Raw genomic sequence first — 16,900 nt, forward strand, 5'->3', positions numbered from 1 at the left:
AAAAAGAATCGACTCTAGAAAGCCGATTTTTTCCATGGCAGTTGACAACGGGCAGTTCCCCAGGCCGGTTTATGCCGTCCCAAGGTGGAGTGTGTGTATTTTTTTTATTTCTCATCTCTCTCCTTTCAAAGCCCACTACTAACAAAATCATCCCCCCTAATTACAAACCGAAAGTAATAGCACAGATCAGCCGGCGTGCATTCTCCCCGGCGCAACAATAACAAGTACCAGACAGGTTAATCGATTGAAACAAACAACAATACCGCCAAGAGTCGATTGAATTCGTAACCGTTGAAATTGTGATGATTAAAGTGAGAAAAAAAATTTCTGTCTTTACTGTGAATAAATTCACAAGCGCCAGTGATCAAGTTCAGTGACAATCGCCCGTCCCATACCTTCAGTTGCTCTATTTATTGGTCGATTAGAGATCGATTAATTGAGAAGGAACTTTTTATCGATCCCGGGATAAGGACGCAAGTGGCATTATTGAGAACAATGCCCATTGGATCGTGAAATAAAGAGGAATAAAAGAAGCCACTGCCTCCATTCCGGAAGCGGCGACACTTCGTCTCCGCCGTTATTGCCGGAGAAATGGTTTATTGCACATGGTGACATCTCTGGTGAGTAGATTATCAGTCTGTCGATTATTCATTAGTGCTTTTACTGCATGTTTTCATGAATTTTCGGTTTTTACGATGGTTTTTCGGCGGGGCGGGGAGGACGAGGGGGCTCTGACCAATTCAGGACGAAAGCTCCCTCTTTTTGGGTTTCGGTAGACTCTCACACTCGGCCTTGAATTCAACGGTCAACGGCCTGTCGATTGGAATGTAATTTACATTAAATTCGATGCTTAACAATTGACCGAGACATTTGGGGTGGTTCTTATATCGCACACGAGCTTTTTTATTTTGCTTTTTAATCACGAAATTGGTTACTCTCCGGGTAGGGGCTCCAATCATCTCTAAATCCTCATCACATCATTGGACGGGAATGACAGATAATTACTGGCACCTCCTCGAGTCTCGTTTTAGTCTGAATAATGGAGTAGGGAGAGAGAGAGAGAGAGAAAGCAGATAATGAAATTGTGGAATTTCGAAGGAAAGTTCCTGAAGTAATTGAGGGAACCATTCAGGGCGAACTATTTAAATACTTTTATTGGCCAAATAACGAACCGGAGGAATTTTCGAATTAATTTATGGAGAAGCAGCCCAAGGAGTGATCGAGAAGATTGAGATTCAATTCAAGAATGGAGTTGTAAAAGTGTGCAGATGAGAACAACTCGGTTTTTGGATGTGGGCAAAGTTGTGGAAGGTTTTTTGTGAATATCTTCCCAATCTGAGGGGAATAACGCAATTTTTGCCCCGTTTTTTTTAGGCATTGCGTCGCTCTCTGAAAAAGGGCATCACAAGAATTTTGGTATCTGCCTTAGATTCCGAGATATTCAGTGAAAACTGATAACCCCTAAAATCGACTAAGTTGTTCTATCGCTTTCCTTCTCCCATAAAGAAAAAAAAAACTAAATTCGAAATAAATTTATGTTTCCACGTCAGAACTTGACTACTGAATTAAAAATAAAAAGATAAAATCAGACATCTAAATCAATCGTGACAAAATAATTATTCAAAGCCACAAAACTCGAATTATGCGAAAATTTATCTCTCGAGAGAACTCCCAAGTGATTAATCCAAATTAGTTGGTGAGATCACACCTCGTCGCTTCGCAGACATTTTTATCAGTCAAACTTTTCTGCAAACAGAGGAAAAAGCGATTGAAAAAAAAAGTGATCTCAATGAATGATGCAGCGATAACAATGGCAAAACGTTATAAATAAATCCCCGATAAAGCACGAACCAAGATAATAACTCGTACGTGTGAAATAATGACAACAAATTGTCCCACAAATTGAATTAATTATACAAAGTGGCCTAATAAAGCCGAATAAATTAGTGCCACATATTTCTCGGATATTCTAAGCAGTTATTAGTAATGCAAGCAATGCGTCGGTTCGGTTACTGGATAGACCACCGCGTGAGGAAGAATTTCCAATTCATTTGGCATTCAGATCGCCCTGTTGGCTACCACACGTGAGACTATTTCCGCTTTTTGAATGGCAATATTACCATTTCCTTCGGCGCTACTGGTGAAATTATATTATTATTATTATTCTCGATTGAATTTTTCCTCCGGCTTATCGTTCAGAAATCAATTAATTCCGGTACTTGAAATTGCTGCGTGGGATACAGTCGGACTGGTTTTAATTAGCTGGCAGGTGGGGATTTATAATTTGTGAAATTCAAAATTGAAAAGGAACAAATAATTATCTCATTAGGGAACGAATTTAATTGATTGAGTTCAATTGCATTGAGATGGGTGAAACTGAGAGAAAAAAAAGATCTATCCAACGAGTGTTTCGCCTACCTGAGAGTATTTGATGGAGAGGAAATGAGAAATAGGTTTAGATTTTTCAAATATTTTCTAACATTCTAATATCGAGATTAAATGAGGTGAAAATTTACGACGCCAGCCGATCTGATTACGCAGTTATCTTCGACCAACATGATCCGACTTGAAAAAATTTCTTATCACGGAAAAATATTTAAATCTAACTCTCCCGAGCTTTAGTAGTTTTCCACCAGTAGCGTTATCATGGGTTGTAAAAAGGAAATCCAAAAATTTAGCAACGTGATACTTTCCCCTGGGGTTTGGCAAGTTTCTGAAAATGTGAAATTGAAGGGGAGAGGATAAAACGGACGAGGGAATGAGAGATGAATACACCTCTTGGGCTGAGAGCGCCTCAAGTTCAGCCACACAGACCAGGATTCAAGTATTGATTGCAGGGGGAGAAAGCATAGTGTACGGTTCTGCCGCGGGGTAAAACCGTGAGGGAGAGAGGAAGAGGGCGAAAATGGCGAAGCCCAGACTATTCTGCCGGCGTCACGTGTGCGTGCATCCATACACCATAAAGATTTTTCTAACCATTTTTTACCCTTTCTCTCTCGTCCTCTCTATCGCAGTTCTCTTCACCTCCTTCATCACGTAGATTATTTTTTTCCCTCATTTTTACGAGAAATGACCTCAAACATACCGGTACACTGGTATTTACTAGAAGTAATAATAGACTCGGGTATTGACGATCAATAAGTAACGCAATGAGCACGTGCATCAGGTACTTTTAAGTTTTTTTAACGGGGATATAAAATTTTCATTTTACCAACACTTGAGAATAATTTCAGTTATTCTTTCTGCAATAAAGAAAACGAGGGGCTCGACGACGTTTTAGCGAAAACGTTCGTTAGGTGATGATTAATGGGTTGTCAACTTCGCAAAGTATTCGCGTATTTAAAAACTGATAGAGAAGTGAGATATTTTGTTTTAATTGGAGTGAGGAATGTATTTTTTGAGTGAAGTACTTCTACATAGATGAACGTGTCGATTTTAAACCCATCGAGCCACTTCGTAGCTCATGCGCGATTTATTTTCAGTTTGAGGACTATAATATTAGAGTTTTTTCAGTGCACTTTTATTTTGCAATGTATTAGCTTGTTGATTCATTTTTGGTTATTTAAATTACAATTTAGGAAACTTCAGTAACAAAAATTTAAAGAAAATGACAAAAAAAAATACTGGAGTATTTAAAAATTTAATTATCTACAACATTGTTGGATTATTTTGAAACTCTGGGAATTATCTTGCAAAAGTTATCTCGATTATGGCTCCAGCTTTATAGTTTCAAGTATACCACAATTTTATTGCCTAAAAACAAATCGATAAAACGTCAAATGGAACTTGTTTTCCGTATAATTCCGTCAGTAGCAAAAATATATTTATAATTGTGCCTGCCTGCTAGAAATTATCATTCACTGGGTTATTTAATTCTCCTTGATTTTCAAGTGCTTGATTATTTGGCTGATAAGAGGTGAAACACCAATAGAGATAAAAAGCAAATGTTGAATTACATATTCTCATTTTTTTTGTTAAAATGAGAACAGTCGAGGAGGTTCCAGGTATGGTCGATATCCTGCGCTCACTGACCTTCACCACCATAATACGTAAATTGATAAATTCGGCAATACGCGTTCACTGTACAATAAAAAAATTGACAAAATCGTTGAATCAGCAGAAAGATAAGACGACTAAAGGGTCGACTATGTCAACTGTGGAGGACAAGAAGCGTGTAGCTGGCACTAAAGTGTCAGCAATAGCCAACATATTTCAATCTAAGCCACAGCATGACGTTGGACATCTCCATCGTCCAACAACGATACATCCAGATGGTTTTAAAGAGCCCGCTGTGCCACTCAAGGACTCACCGACGCAGGTGACTGTGGTCAGGACTGAGAGCCATGTGGCTAGGTTTAATAATGCACGAGCACTCTTTGAAAAACTTGGAGAGGAGAATAAATCTAATAGACCGTAAGTACAAAAGATAATTTATATAGTCATTCAGAGAGATATTACGGTATTATAATTTTCTAGGCTAATGGGGTTGGTGAATGTGGCAGGAGAATATTGTTTTTAGTTTTGAATGGGAGGACATTTCAAATGTTTCAGTGCGGAAACAATAAAACGGTTTAAGGATATCCAAGTACATTGGTTTTTTCAGCCAGCGAAATACTTTTATATTTTCGCATTGGAATGTCAGAACCTTCCTTTACCTCTAGGGTTCCGGACATAATGCAGTAATTTATTATTTAAATTTAAAAAAACAATGTTTCCCAAGAATATTTAACAAACTGAATAAACCCATTACCCAAATCGCGAAAAATAGTTAGCATAACAACAGCCATTCAGAAGTAAATTGCTACTTAAAAATGTTCATCTCCATCGTTAGCGAAAAGTTGAATAAATTTTCAATGAAAAAAAAAAATCAAGAAAACTTATTTCTCTCCGGTGCTCACCGAACTTCTTGAAGTTCATCATCTCCTCCCCCTCGAGTAAAATACAACAACGACGCCTGATGAATCTCTCCGTCAGGAGGTAGAAAAATTACGAATTGCCTCGTGAAGAAGTACAAAATTCTTTTTTTCCAGACAAGCCAAGCCAACGAATTTTCACGGTCTTCGTTCGCGCTCGAGTTCCGCAAATTCTGGGTCAGGATGTACATCCCCAGCGCGCTCACCGCGCCCCTGTTCGCCCTCACCACCGGGCAGCTGTCGAGACCACCTGAGCAATTGGAGTGCAAGTGTTCCCGCCTTAAATGCCGAGCGTCACTTTGAAAATGGTCACCATGGTAGCGATAATAGCGAGCGTATGAAGCCAAGAGTGTCCTCGAAGTATGAAAAAAATTATGGCAAAGAAAATCGTAGAGAGGATAAACCAGAGAAGCCGGAAAAGCCTGAACGACGTTTAAACTCGAAGGAGCTCATTGAGAAGCAAAAAAATTGGACAAGCCATTTTTCAAAGACACGACCAAGTCGGTACAACTCAGATCCAAATAAATCACAAGTACAAACATCAATACAAAATCAAAATTCTAAAAGACTGATTGTCGATGATTCATTGGACTCGACAGAATCCGATTACCAGGAGATTGATTTTAAAAAATCATCGGAGCCATGCCCTGCCACCCGATCAGCGTCATTCTGCAGCTCAAGGCCATCGCCAACAATGTCACCACCGCCGCCATTACCACCAACAAGAAATTCATCGGCTGTGAGAAAAGAGAGACCAGTTAGTTTTTCAGCTGTATCGTCTACCGATTCAGAATCACCTGTATCACCGGAGTATGCAACTGTTACAAAATCATTTGACAGTTCACCAACAATACCAGAGTACGCTGTTGTACAGAAGACAAAGCAAGTGGTTAAGATTGACGAGCCAATGCCAGAGTACGCGACTGTACAGAAACCCTTGGGTTCGAAAAAGGCGTTGGATACCAAGTTGAAAGATAAATCTAGTCCGCGTGATCAACAAATGAAGGAGGCGAGAGCTATTCGTCACGATGTGGAGGATGAGAAGAAAAAAGTTGATAATTTGGAGATTGAGGATGGTAATGTGGAGAGTGCGAGCCCATGTCGGGCACCTCCACCCAAGACCTCTGAGTGGAGAAATGTTTGGCTGGCGAAAAATGAGGAGATCCTGAAGAATTCGGAGGTGACGACGGGAGATGAGGGGGTCGAGAGACCCGCTGCCAGCAGCAGGCCAGACTGGGCGAAACCTGATCATGAACTCAGACCACCATCAAGAACGGATAGCGCCTCGTCCAGCATGAGCTCACCTAGTTCACCGTCCAAGGACAGTAGAGAGGAGAAGGCTGAGAAGGAATTGCCTGAAAAGCTTCAAGGTATATTTCTTTTTTAGCGAAGCTTCCATTTTATTGTCGAAGGAGTTGACAAATTTTCGCAATTTTTTATTCAATCGAACTATGTGGGGAGACTAAGTGAGAATAAATTTGGTGGTTGAAGGTGAGATTATGAAAATTCAATACGTCACTGAATTCAATTTGAAATGCATGAAAATTAACTGCATACAGGCCATCGACTCATCAATGAAATAATTATTTCCTTGCGCTTGATTCAAACCTTCTTCGAAACTTACACTTTCATTCTGAAAAAATGCCCAAAATCTCTAGAGGAAAATTTTATTTTAAAAATTCACACCACTTGGGAATGCTTAATCCACACTCTTATTACTCAGCTCCACTTTCCAGTATTATTTTTGGCCTGAATGGATTTCAATGAATGAACCACCCACGCGAAACGAAAACATTTAACGTTCTCATGATATTGGATAAATGCCAAATGGGAAAAAGGCCCTAAAAAATCTGCGTAAACAAGTTTTGAGATTTCACTTGATTTTAATATTTTTCCCTTTTTTCACTCAAGAAACTGTCCTTTTCACTCCGACGTTTCCCCTACCGTCCGCCGCATACGGGATACCTCTTGTCGGTTTAGTATTATTTATAGATATCAGTGTGAGCGTGCGTTCGGCATCGTCTCGTACCTCTTGAAGCCCCCTTCATTGAGTTGCTTTCACTCGGTTTCGTGGACACACTACTTAACACAAACTGTAATATTTGTAATTGATGTTAAACTGTTCAAGTGATTGATAAAAATGTCGGTTGTTCATTTGCCCTGTATATTTGGTTTCTCGTCGATATTGTGAACGTGATCCTCTGGAAAAACAATCTCATGATGTCAATTCCGGGAGTTTTTCTATTTTTGAAGATATTAATCACTTATTTCGTGCTTTGAGATTTAAATTCAAACAGACTGTAACCTTTTTTAGGAGCATCGGGACTTTTTCTTCGTTGATACGATTTATTTAGTTTAAAATTGCAGTTTTCCCGGTGGAAATCGATGGTTGATGGGAAGAGCGATATTTTTAGGAACTAGAGATTTTGGCATTCACGAGGCGAACGCCTACGCCTGGAGATAATCACCTCCAGTTTATGCATGGACATTGTTCACAGGCTATGATCATCGGTGTATCGATTTGTAGTTATTGTTTGCGGTAAATTTGTCGATTACTTGCGACGGAGCGAAAACGAGACGGAAATTCGGTCAGGATTGGTTCCAAGAATGTGCCTCCGACTATTTTGCATCGATTGTCGAGGTAAACCATGTCTAAAAAAAATTCAAGATCGTTTCACTCCTCACTTTCCTCTCCGTTAAAGAGTACAAAATTCCATAGTAGTATAGAAAGACTAAAAAAGAACTGGAACAGGAACCAGATCTGAATTTTTTCTCGAGGAAAGTCGACTTTTGCAAAATTTGAATTTTTCCGCTAAGTGAAGGTTTCGTTCATCTAAAGCCATCCCGTGGAGGTCAATGAAACCCTAACGGCCGAGAGAAGTATTGAAAAAAACAAAATTCTGCGATCCCCAGATGGAGTACTGATTTTCGTAATTCAACATGAATTATTTGAAATGTTGAATATTCACACTTCTCTGTTATTTACTGCCTAAAATTCCAGGTCGAAACAGTTATGATCTCGAGCGTGAAGTTCCTGAGAAGCCAGAGCCACCAACAGACCCCCTTCCCCTCGAGGAAGATGACGAGGAGGATGGGAGTGCAGCTGAAAAATTTGTGGAGACTGACGTTGCAACAGTGGTGCGTAGATCCCACGTGAAAATGGACATGCCAGCAGCAGGATTAGGCCAGCGTCCCCCCTCCGTAATAAGTTCCGACCAGGAGTTTCCAGCGTTGGAACACAAAGAGATTCCAGTACCATCGCCGTATGCAAAGCGCCTCCAGCAGGAGGCCAACGCTCGTTCCCAAACAAAGCCAGACGGCCAGAGGGAGGTATCAAATTCACGTGTGATAGCAGTGAAGAATGCACTCGAGAAGGAGAAACAGATAAACGACGTACCGTGCCAAAAGACAGTGTCAAATGCTAAAAACGATCAAATAAAAGTATCGATGCGTGAAAAGCTAGCGAGGAATAAGGATGAAGTGACAGAAAAACGTTCGTCCTTCACGGAATCAGAGAAGACCAGCAGTCAGGTGCAGCTGGAGCTGACGGAAAGTAATGAAAACACATCTCTAAAGAATAATTTGGCCCCTGATGTGACTGATAAGGCACCAGTCTCCCCAGAGCAGATCCAGACGACCTGGGAATTGGAAAAACAAAAAGCTGATCAGCTGGCAGCACTGAGATCCTCAGAGCCCCTGGACCCCTCGAAAATTCCTGTTAAAACTGCCCTAGTTACTGTCTCTTCATCCCCGGTTCCCCCCAAAGATGAGCCTGAAGAATCCAGGGAAAACAGTCTCCTGGAGGACACAGACTCCAGTGAAACAAAGACAATAACCAATGTCGAAAGTCTGATGTCATCAGAGGTATCCAATAAAAGGTTTGAGACGCCGTCACGAGGCAATTCAGCAGCTGCTGTTACGCCAGATACAATGACAGCTGATGAAGCGGAAAATTTACTGAGTTCTCGAATACTCGAAAAGAAGATTAGACAAGGTTCTGCGCTGTTGTCTGATGAAGAGGCACAAGAAATAGCGAGACTCCTATCGCCAACGCTGGATCCATCGTCAGAGGAGCACACCCTGGAGAAGGACATGGGACAGGAGAAGGAGAAGCTCGACAAAGAGGAACTAGACAACACTCCAGACTGGCTGTCAGACGTTCTATCCGCTCAGGATTCAAGTATTATCAACAGTACAACCCAGGACTACAGTCTGTCACAGCGATCAAGGAGTGATTTGACAATTGACTCATTGACTGAAAGCCAAATTGGCTCGGTAACAGGCAGCGAAAGCGGACTGTTGGGCTCTGTCAGTAGTCTCAATGACACACAGACTAATGACGACACTGAGACTGAGCAAAGGGACGATTACACACCTGTACCTGGAAAAATAATTCTCGTTGAGAATGGAAAACACTTTTTTGAGGATGGACACTTCTGGATGGAGGTAGAGGGACTGCCTGAGTCTGATGATGAGAAACATTTGGGGAGTGTTGTACCAAAGAAGAATAGCAAAGTGTCATTTGATTCCGGCCCTATGAAGGTGTACTCAACGCATTCAGTTTCAGAGTACGATCGGAGGAATGAAGATGTTGATCCTGTTGCTGCTAGCGCTGAATATGAGCTTGAGAAGAGAGTGGAGAAAATGGAGGTCTTTCCGGTGGAATTGATGAAAGGGCCTGAGGGACTTGGACTCAGTATCATTGGTATGGGAGTGGGGGCTGACGCTGGACTTGAGAAACTTGGGATTTTCGTTAAGACGATTACTGATAAGGGGGCGGCTGCTAGGGAGGGCAGGATTCAGGTTAATGATCAGATTGTTGAGGTGGACGGAAAGTCGTTGGTTGGTGTTACTCAGGCTTATGCTGCTAGAGTACTTAGGAACACTTCTGGGCTGGTGAAGTTTGTTATTGGGAGAGAAAAGGATCCCAAGAATTCGGAGGTGGCTATGCTTATTAGACAGAGCTTGGAGGCCGATGCTGAGAGGGAACATGCGCATCATGCTAATAGGTAAGAGGTTTTTTTTATTTCAGAAAGCAAGGACTGGGATCAAATAATCAAAGTCAATTTACGATTGTAGATTTATTCGTTACGGGTGATTTTCAGAGACTGAATCAAAATAACACGATGAAGGGTATTTCGTTAAGAACTCAAAGGGATTTTGCATTTTCAAATGATAACAGTCGACCTATTTTCTACAACTAAATCCCTAGGGATCGATCGAAAAGCTTTTTATGGAAAGAAAAGTCTCTGCTTGATGCACGAAAGAGTAATGAAGGCAAATTGAATTTTTCGCAGCTCGTGGGATTGGAAATCTCCGGAATATCTTCATAATGTTTCCCAATGTTTCTCGCTCTCACATTCGTAAAAAAAATTCTGGGATAACGAACGAAAAAAAAGGAGCGAGTTGCTTCAAATTTAAAAGAATAAAACTCCCGTTGAAAGACATATTGATAATTAATACCCCTCCGGTAATGGGAAAATTTAATTAATTCCCTCGTATTTCCCAATGATGGCACATCCTTGCTCGCAAAATTAATCATGACGACAAAAAAAGCCACCCTAGGGTGAGCCCGAGGCTTCCCAGGGCGCTGAGGGAAAATACAAAAACCTAAGGAACAACAGCAAACCATTTAAAATCTCCCCGAGTAATTCACAAATTTCATATCACATTTCGTCACTCCCCTAGGAAATTGAATTTCTCGGATACATCTGGTGAGTGTCAGCAGAGAGATGACCATTCTATCAGCAGTGTCAGTGGATTTCCCGGCATACCGGGCTCACCTGCAATGTCATCGTGCTCGGAGGGTGAACCACCACATAGTCCTATTGAAAATTATTTATCGCCAACGACAAGATGTCGATCGCCGATTATCAGCTCTTCTGGGCCACATGTCACCACTCAAAGTGATGTTGAGAGCCTCCGTCAGCTGCTACAAGAGGTATATTTGCTGTACTGGATTTTTCATATTTATTTTTCGTGAATTTGCATTTCCGTATGTGAACTCCAATCTTCTCTACGATGTACATACTGTAAATAATTTTCTATTTCGTTGATGTTCCAGCACGTCTGTTTCCATTTGTGTATTTGATTGATTGATTGATTTATTTATTTATTTATTTACGTTTTTCATCGTACTGCCCATTCCAATTTTTTTTTCATATTTAAAATGCTATTCAGTGAGGAGTAAGATTTTTCACTTACATGTCGATTTTTAAAGGGCATCAATTTATTGGTATCAACAATAACTCATTTTTATTGGGGAATCCATTGAAATGGGAAACTTGAAGTTTGTATTATCTTATCAATCGGTTTTCGACGACCATCTCGAAGTGCAAACAACATAGCAAAATTTTGTTCATACATTTTTTTGTACGGAAAATTGAAAGCTATGAAAGAGGTCGTGCCGAAAATTGCACTATTCCCCTCAGGGGTTCAGATATTCGTCGAAAATGCTTCGCTACTGATTTATATAATATTCAGTAAATTTTTGTAGTGATATCGTGTTTTTGTTTGCTTATGCATTTTTGTGTATCGTTGTTGAATGCTTGCAGAATCAGTATAAGTTCGCTCTGGCCAATGAAGAGGTCGAGAAACTAAAAGCAAAGGTAATTGTCATTACAACTCGGCCCTATGAATTTTCATGCATGTGTAGTTTCAACTGCACCAGTTACTTTTTCTCGAATATGAATTTCGATGTTTTTTAACGGTTTTTTTAATGCCAGCCAAATTCTTATCGGTAAAATTACCATTGCATAATATCTGCTGTTCGAGATATCCTGGGATTAAATGGGATTCTGTAAAATTAAATTTTTTACGTTTTTTGTATTTTAAGACAACGATTAAGAATGCCGAGCGCATTCCCGGCCCTGGACATTCATAAAATGTTTCAAATCCGTTCGGCTCTCCTCTCGATCCCATTAATGAACACTCAAGCGATGATCAATCAGAAGAAAAATCAGATAAAAGTAATTGGTGCATTCATTCAATGCCTTCATCTCTCACTCTTCCATCCTCAAGGGCTTTCTCTAATTGTCTCTAATTCAAGTTTAAAATTCAATGAAACCTGTTGTAGCTCGTGGAGCTTGAGAATAATGGAGCCGGAAGTGAGGAATACGCGGCAAAATTGCGCGATTCTAGACTGCGATTGCATGAGTCGGAGAGAGCATTGGGTCAGACGAGGCAGGAACTCTCAACAACGAGAGAAATGCTTCAACAGGCAACATTACAAATCGCAGCGATGCAACAAAAATATGCACGTGCCAGGCGGGCGGCCAGGGAACTTCGAACTGATATTGCTGCGAGAGATGAATTCTATCAGCAGTCGTTGCAGGAAAAGGATACTGAATACAATGCACTGGTGAAAACTTTGAAAGACAGGGTAAGTTGAGAAAATTTATTCCCACTGCACTCAAATAAACTGAATAATCCGAAACTTTTCAGTGGAAATAATTTTGCAAGTTATCCTCAGTGGCTCTTCCATTATACAATTCATCCTTGATGAATTAATATCACCAACTTTTCAAATAATACAGTTATTATTCTGTTCGGAAATTTCGTGTGGTTTAATGTTGTTTCGTTGTCAGAGTGAATAATTTTTGAATAGAAAAAATACGAGAATTTTAGGAAAGATTAGAATAATCCGTAACACAGTTCTTTAAATATTACAAACTGACCTTTACGATTGTGAAATAATGGTTTCCTTCGTCATTCTCTTCTTTTTTTGCTTCCCTACTCCAAGTAATGAACACAATTTCCATTTCAACTCCTCCAATCAACGGCTACAAATAACCCAAACCTATGTCTCCAGGTAATAAAACTCGAACTGGAGCTCACGGAGACCCACACTCGTTTCGGTCTCCCCGTCCGATTACCATACGACGGTTCAACCAAAGGCATAGTGACCCCGCAGTTATCGCGTCGTCAATTACCACCGCCCCCGTCGTCAGCAAATTGTCAGTTATCTGATACAGAAACCTCGGACCTTAGTAGCCCTGACGACGGTGACAAAACCGCAACAGTAGAGCGCAAACTGCCTCTACCCATTCCCATAAAAGAGGAATTAGATAGAGCAGTACCAGCCCATCGTCTCCTGGACAATTCAGCTGGTAAAAGTAAAGCCGAATTGGCCAGCAGAGGAGGTCTAGCCAATCGACAACTACCCAAGCGTTCCGGTGGTCTCAGTAATAGCAGCTCTGACTATGGACTCGATGAGTCAGGTGACAACACCGATACCGAGGACTCGTCAAAAATTGGTGTATCACACGATGTCAGTATGCGATCAAATGACTCCATAAAACACTGCAACTTGAGTTCGTACTCCAGCAGCTCGTCCATAAGCTCCCAGAAGAGTAAACAGTATTTCGAGTCGACTCACTCGACGACAATTAGGCAGCACAGTACAATAAGTTCGCAAGTACGTGCCATGACTGAACAGAGTTGGCCAAGCACAACTGGACAAAAAAGTCTGAGCGGACCACCAGCATCACTGGCTGAACAACTCAAACAAGTTCTCGCTGAACGTGAGCGTAGACTCGGGGCTAATGATATGTCGTCCTCGAGAGAGAGCTCTGGGGACTTCAGTGATTTGAATAATCCACATGGTAACGATAATACAACACTAGTCACGCATCATCTTGTTGAGGAGATCAGGCAAGCGGTTAACGAGGCGAGCCAGAGAGTGAAAAAGGTATCAGCACCTGTACCCACTGGGAACACACCTTGGCATCACCAGGGTGGCTCACCATCCAGTCTGTCATCAGGGGGGTCTGTCAGTCCCACTGCTGTCGAGCCTTGTCCATCCAAGATTGGCAGTGTGGATTCAGCTGAGGTCTGGATGCCACCAAACCCAGGAGACTTTGGTCTTGACAAGAAGTCGCTGTTCTGGCAAACAGCCTGCATCACCGATTGGTCAAAGGAACAGGTCTGCCAATGGCTGACTGGCATTGGTCTTGAGAGATTCTCATCCAGGTTTATGGATAATGGGATCAATGGAAGCAGTCTTCTACGCTTGGAGTCAAGGGATCTCAAGACTCTGGGGATCTCTGGAGATGAAAAAGTTCATCTCAAGAGGAAACTCAAGGAACTCCGAACGCAGGCTGAGCGCGAACGCAAGGAACGCAAAGAGATGGAAAGGATGAGGAGAAAAGCCGAAAAGGCTGCCAGGAAAAAGTAAATTCGGAGAAATATTGTCGGGCGAGAGCAACTCTTGGTTGAGGCTTATTTCGAGGTCTTTTATTTATCCGTTGAGATTATTATTCGTCAGTGCTACTCACTGTGGTACCTTCATTGAGAGAAAAATGATTTCCGTCAAATATTCATTTACTTGAGAGAAGATTTTTTAAAAATTATATTCCTCTGATTGAATTCTCCCCAGGTGAATCTAATTAGGCCGTAATTACGCCAATCATGCATTTTCAGGCAATAACAAGTACACGTGATCTTGGATGAATTCCTCTAATGATTATTAATTTTTTATAACCTTCCTATGTTTTACAGAGCTAGATTTCCATTAATTTTGTATTTTTGCTAATTATTGAGGAATTCATACATGGAAATTATAATTCCCATGATTATCTTTTGGATAATATGGTTGGAAGTATGGTTGTCATAATTGATACTGATTGAGAATTGCTATGGGTGATAACTCGAAGGAGAAATGCACTATTGACACGATGGATACTTCTTTCAAGTAAACGAATTTTTGAAAAAAATGTTTTTGTTTGTTCTCAGTGTTGCCATACCTCGGGAATGTCAATGGCACTGGTTATGCTCAAGGACGATAGCTCGATCATCCCTCGAATTGGGTTATTGCATGATTTTTTTGTCGAAAAAATAACAAAGAATTAGATGAAAAATATTACATATGTATTTTTTTATTCTCAAAAAATATGAAAAAAATACATCACTGGTATTTTAGAGTAACGTCATAAGTCAGACGTTTTCAATTGCCTATAACTCGCTGATTTTCAGTTATTTTAATAAATAAAAAATTATGTGTCTAATATTTTTCATTCGAAGTTCGTATGTACCACTAAAAAATTTATGCAAAAGCTCAACTGGTTGATATTCTGAATGGAACGAAGAAAAGCATTTTTTTAGTTCTTCAATTAGTGAATATCGGTCTGGACTTGATGACTCATGGGATCGATATGTGATTGTTACTATTAATATTATTAATATTTTTGTATTTCTCGTTATCATCATCATCATCATTGGCGGACGATCTTACTTTTAATAGAATTAGTTGAGGCTCTAGCCATGATTTTTTTCGATTTACTCGACCCCGCCAGATTATTGAATTAATTGATGCACTATTTAAACCACTCAATGAATTAAAAATGGAGAGTTAAGTATTTCTTACGTATAATTCGTCGAATAAGATTATTTATTTTGAAAGATTAAAACAACCGAAGTATACCCCACTCTGCATTACTCCCCCCTTGGCTAACTACAATTAATTAATTAATTAATGATGAACTATTATCGTATAGAGGAGATTAAATCGATGCAAATTGTCAATGTATTTTCAATTTCTTGTTTACTCTTAAACAAAAATTATTCAAAATAATGTATCAACGAAATAATTTTCTCCGTGAGACACAAAGTGTCCATATAGTCGTTAGCATAGGATTTTTAATGAAGATTTTTCGCGAACGAGTGAGAATGTGTGTGACGAGATAAAATAATAAAATGTGAAGAAGAGGCAACTTTTAGCATTATGATTTACAATTTTGCTCAAAGAATCCTTCATATCAAAGACCTGACAATTACTGTCATGAGAGAGACAAAAAGCCATTGTATTGCGCTTCCCTTCATTTTAATGATGGTATTCTCCCCTCCCTCAATCCCGTTATCATGTCTCAAGACATTCCGAAATTAATATCGAGACCCAAAAACGTTTTTGCTATTGAAAAATATTTTTTTCCCCCTGAAAACACTGCATCGAATAAACACTGACATTGCAAATGAAATCGACAGTAAATATTTTTTTCTCGAATTGTATTTATAATAGCTGTAGAATTGAATGATTTTTTTAATTTTTAAGAAATTCACCATTCGAACATGGAACTAATAATAAAATTGTAGGGTTTTTATTTTTATCGGGGAAACTAAAAGTTAAATTTTTTCCTCAGTAATCGAAACCTTCGTCGACCGAACGATACAGTGTACATATATACATACTGAATATATATACATAAATATATATGTGAATATATATTTAACGACACATTGGCGTTTACAGGTCATACTGAACATTGTAATCAATTAATTATCGAAAAATTAAGTCTCGAGAGTGCGATAAATCCACAGTGTCATAATAGTTTTTTTTTCGTAGTGTAAATGTTCTAGATGATGACACAGGAGTCGATGAAACATGTCCTCCATTTTATATAAAAGACAGATGATGCAAAAAGATGCAATAATCAAAGACAATGTTCCATAAATATGCTGGACTGACCTCTACGATTTTTTAAACATTTTCAACGCTCGGATTGTCCTTTGTAATTCGTCCGTTTTGAGTGTAATTGTGTGGAAAATAAAAAAAAACACAAGACAATGTTTTTCATAGGAATATTTTATTTTTATTTTGTAATTGCGCTGTTAATGGTGGCGGCTGTGTAACTGTTTTTCCATCAGAACAATTCAAAGCAATGCAGGCACAATTTTTCATAGAAATCGATGTCTTCGGAATAATTTTTTTGTAATAAAAAATAGACAAAAACTTAGACCATTTCTTCTCGTAATGGAGGGAAATGTAACACGTATAAATCCTGTGAGAAATAGATAACGAAATGTTACAATAAAATGGCAGCTTCACACATTTGTTATTCGTAATGGAAATAATAATTGTCATCGTGAAATACTCTCGAAACCTTTCAATTAAACGTAAACTTCATACATTGAAGCGCTTTGTGGTTTTTCATTGATTTTTTTTTAACCTTATTCCCTTGTTTGATCGATGGTAACCTCATCATCTGTTTCAG

The 16,900-nt window shown here is 39.6% G+C and overlaps 1 protein-coding gene across 3 annotated transcripts; it reads left to right on the forward strand.

The window, feature by feature from the left end:
• The first annotated feature begins 30 nt into the window (after window positions 1–30).
• Spn (Spinophilin) lies at window positions 31–16,821 on the forward strand. Of its 3 annotated transcripts, XM_064120371.1 has the most exons (9): window positions 31–620; window positions 3,990–4,004; window positions 4,121–4,413; window positions 5,031–6,283; window positions 7,915–9,922; window positions 10,602–10,854; window positions 11,468–11,521; window positions 11,989–12,294; window positions 12,724–16,821. In XM_064120371.1, exons 1-9 carry the CDS (start codon window positions 606–608, stop codon window positions 14,086–14,088), a joined length of 5,562 nt encoding a protein of 1,853 aa, XP_063976441.1. In that variant the 5' UTR covers window positions 31–605; the 3' UTR covers window positions 14,089–16,821. The 3 variants fall into 3 exon arrangements, with proteins under 3 accessions (XP_063976441.1, XP_063976442.1, XP_063976443.1); XM_064120372.1 differs by lacking the exon at window positions 3,990–4,004 and having other exon boundaries at window positions 4,118–4,413; XM_064120373.1 differs by lacking the exon at window positions 3,990–4,004.
• The last annotated feature ends 79 nt before the right edge of the window (window positions 16,822–16,900 follow it).

The sequence above is a fragment of the Diachasmimorpha longicaudata genome, chromosome 5 (assembly GCF_034640455.1).
Source record: "Diachasmimorpha longicaudata isolate KC_UGA_2023 chromosome 5, iyDiaLong2, whole genome shotgun sequence".
Lineage (NCBI taxonomy): Eukaryota > Metazoa > Arthropoda > Insecta > Hymenoptera > Braconidae > Diachasmimorpha > Diachasmimorpha longicaudata.

Excerpts from the sequence above, each read along its gene's own strand:
- Spn (XM_064120371.1), top strand. Across the intron at positions 9,923-10,601 it reads CATGCGCATCATGCTAATAG|GAAATTGAATTTCTCGGATA; the intron begins GTAAGAGGTTTT and ends TCACTCCCCTAG. Across the intron at positions 11,522-11,988 it reads TCGAGAAACTAAAAGCAAAG|CTCGTGGAGCTTGAGAATAA; the intron begins GTAATTGTCATT and ends AACCTGTTGTAG.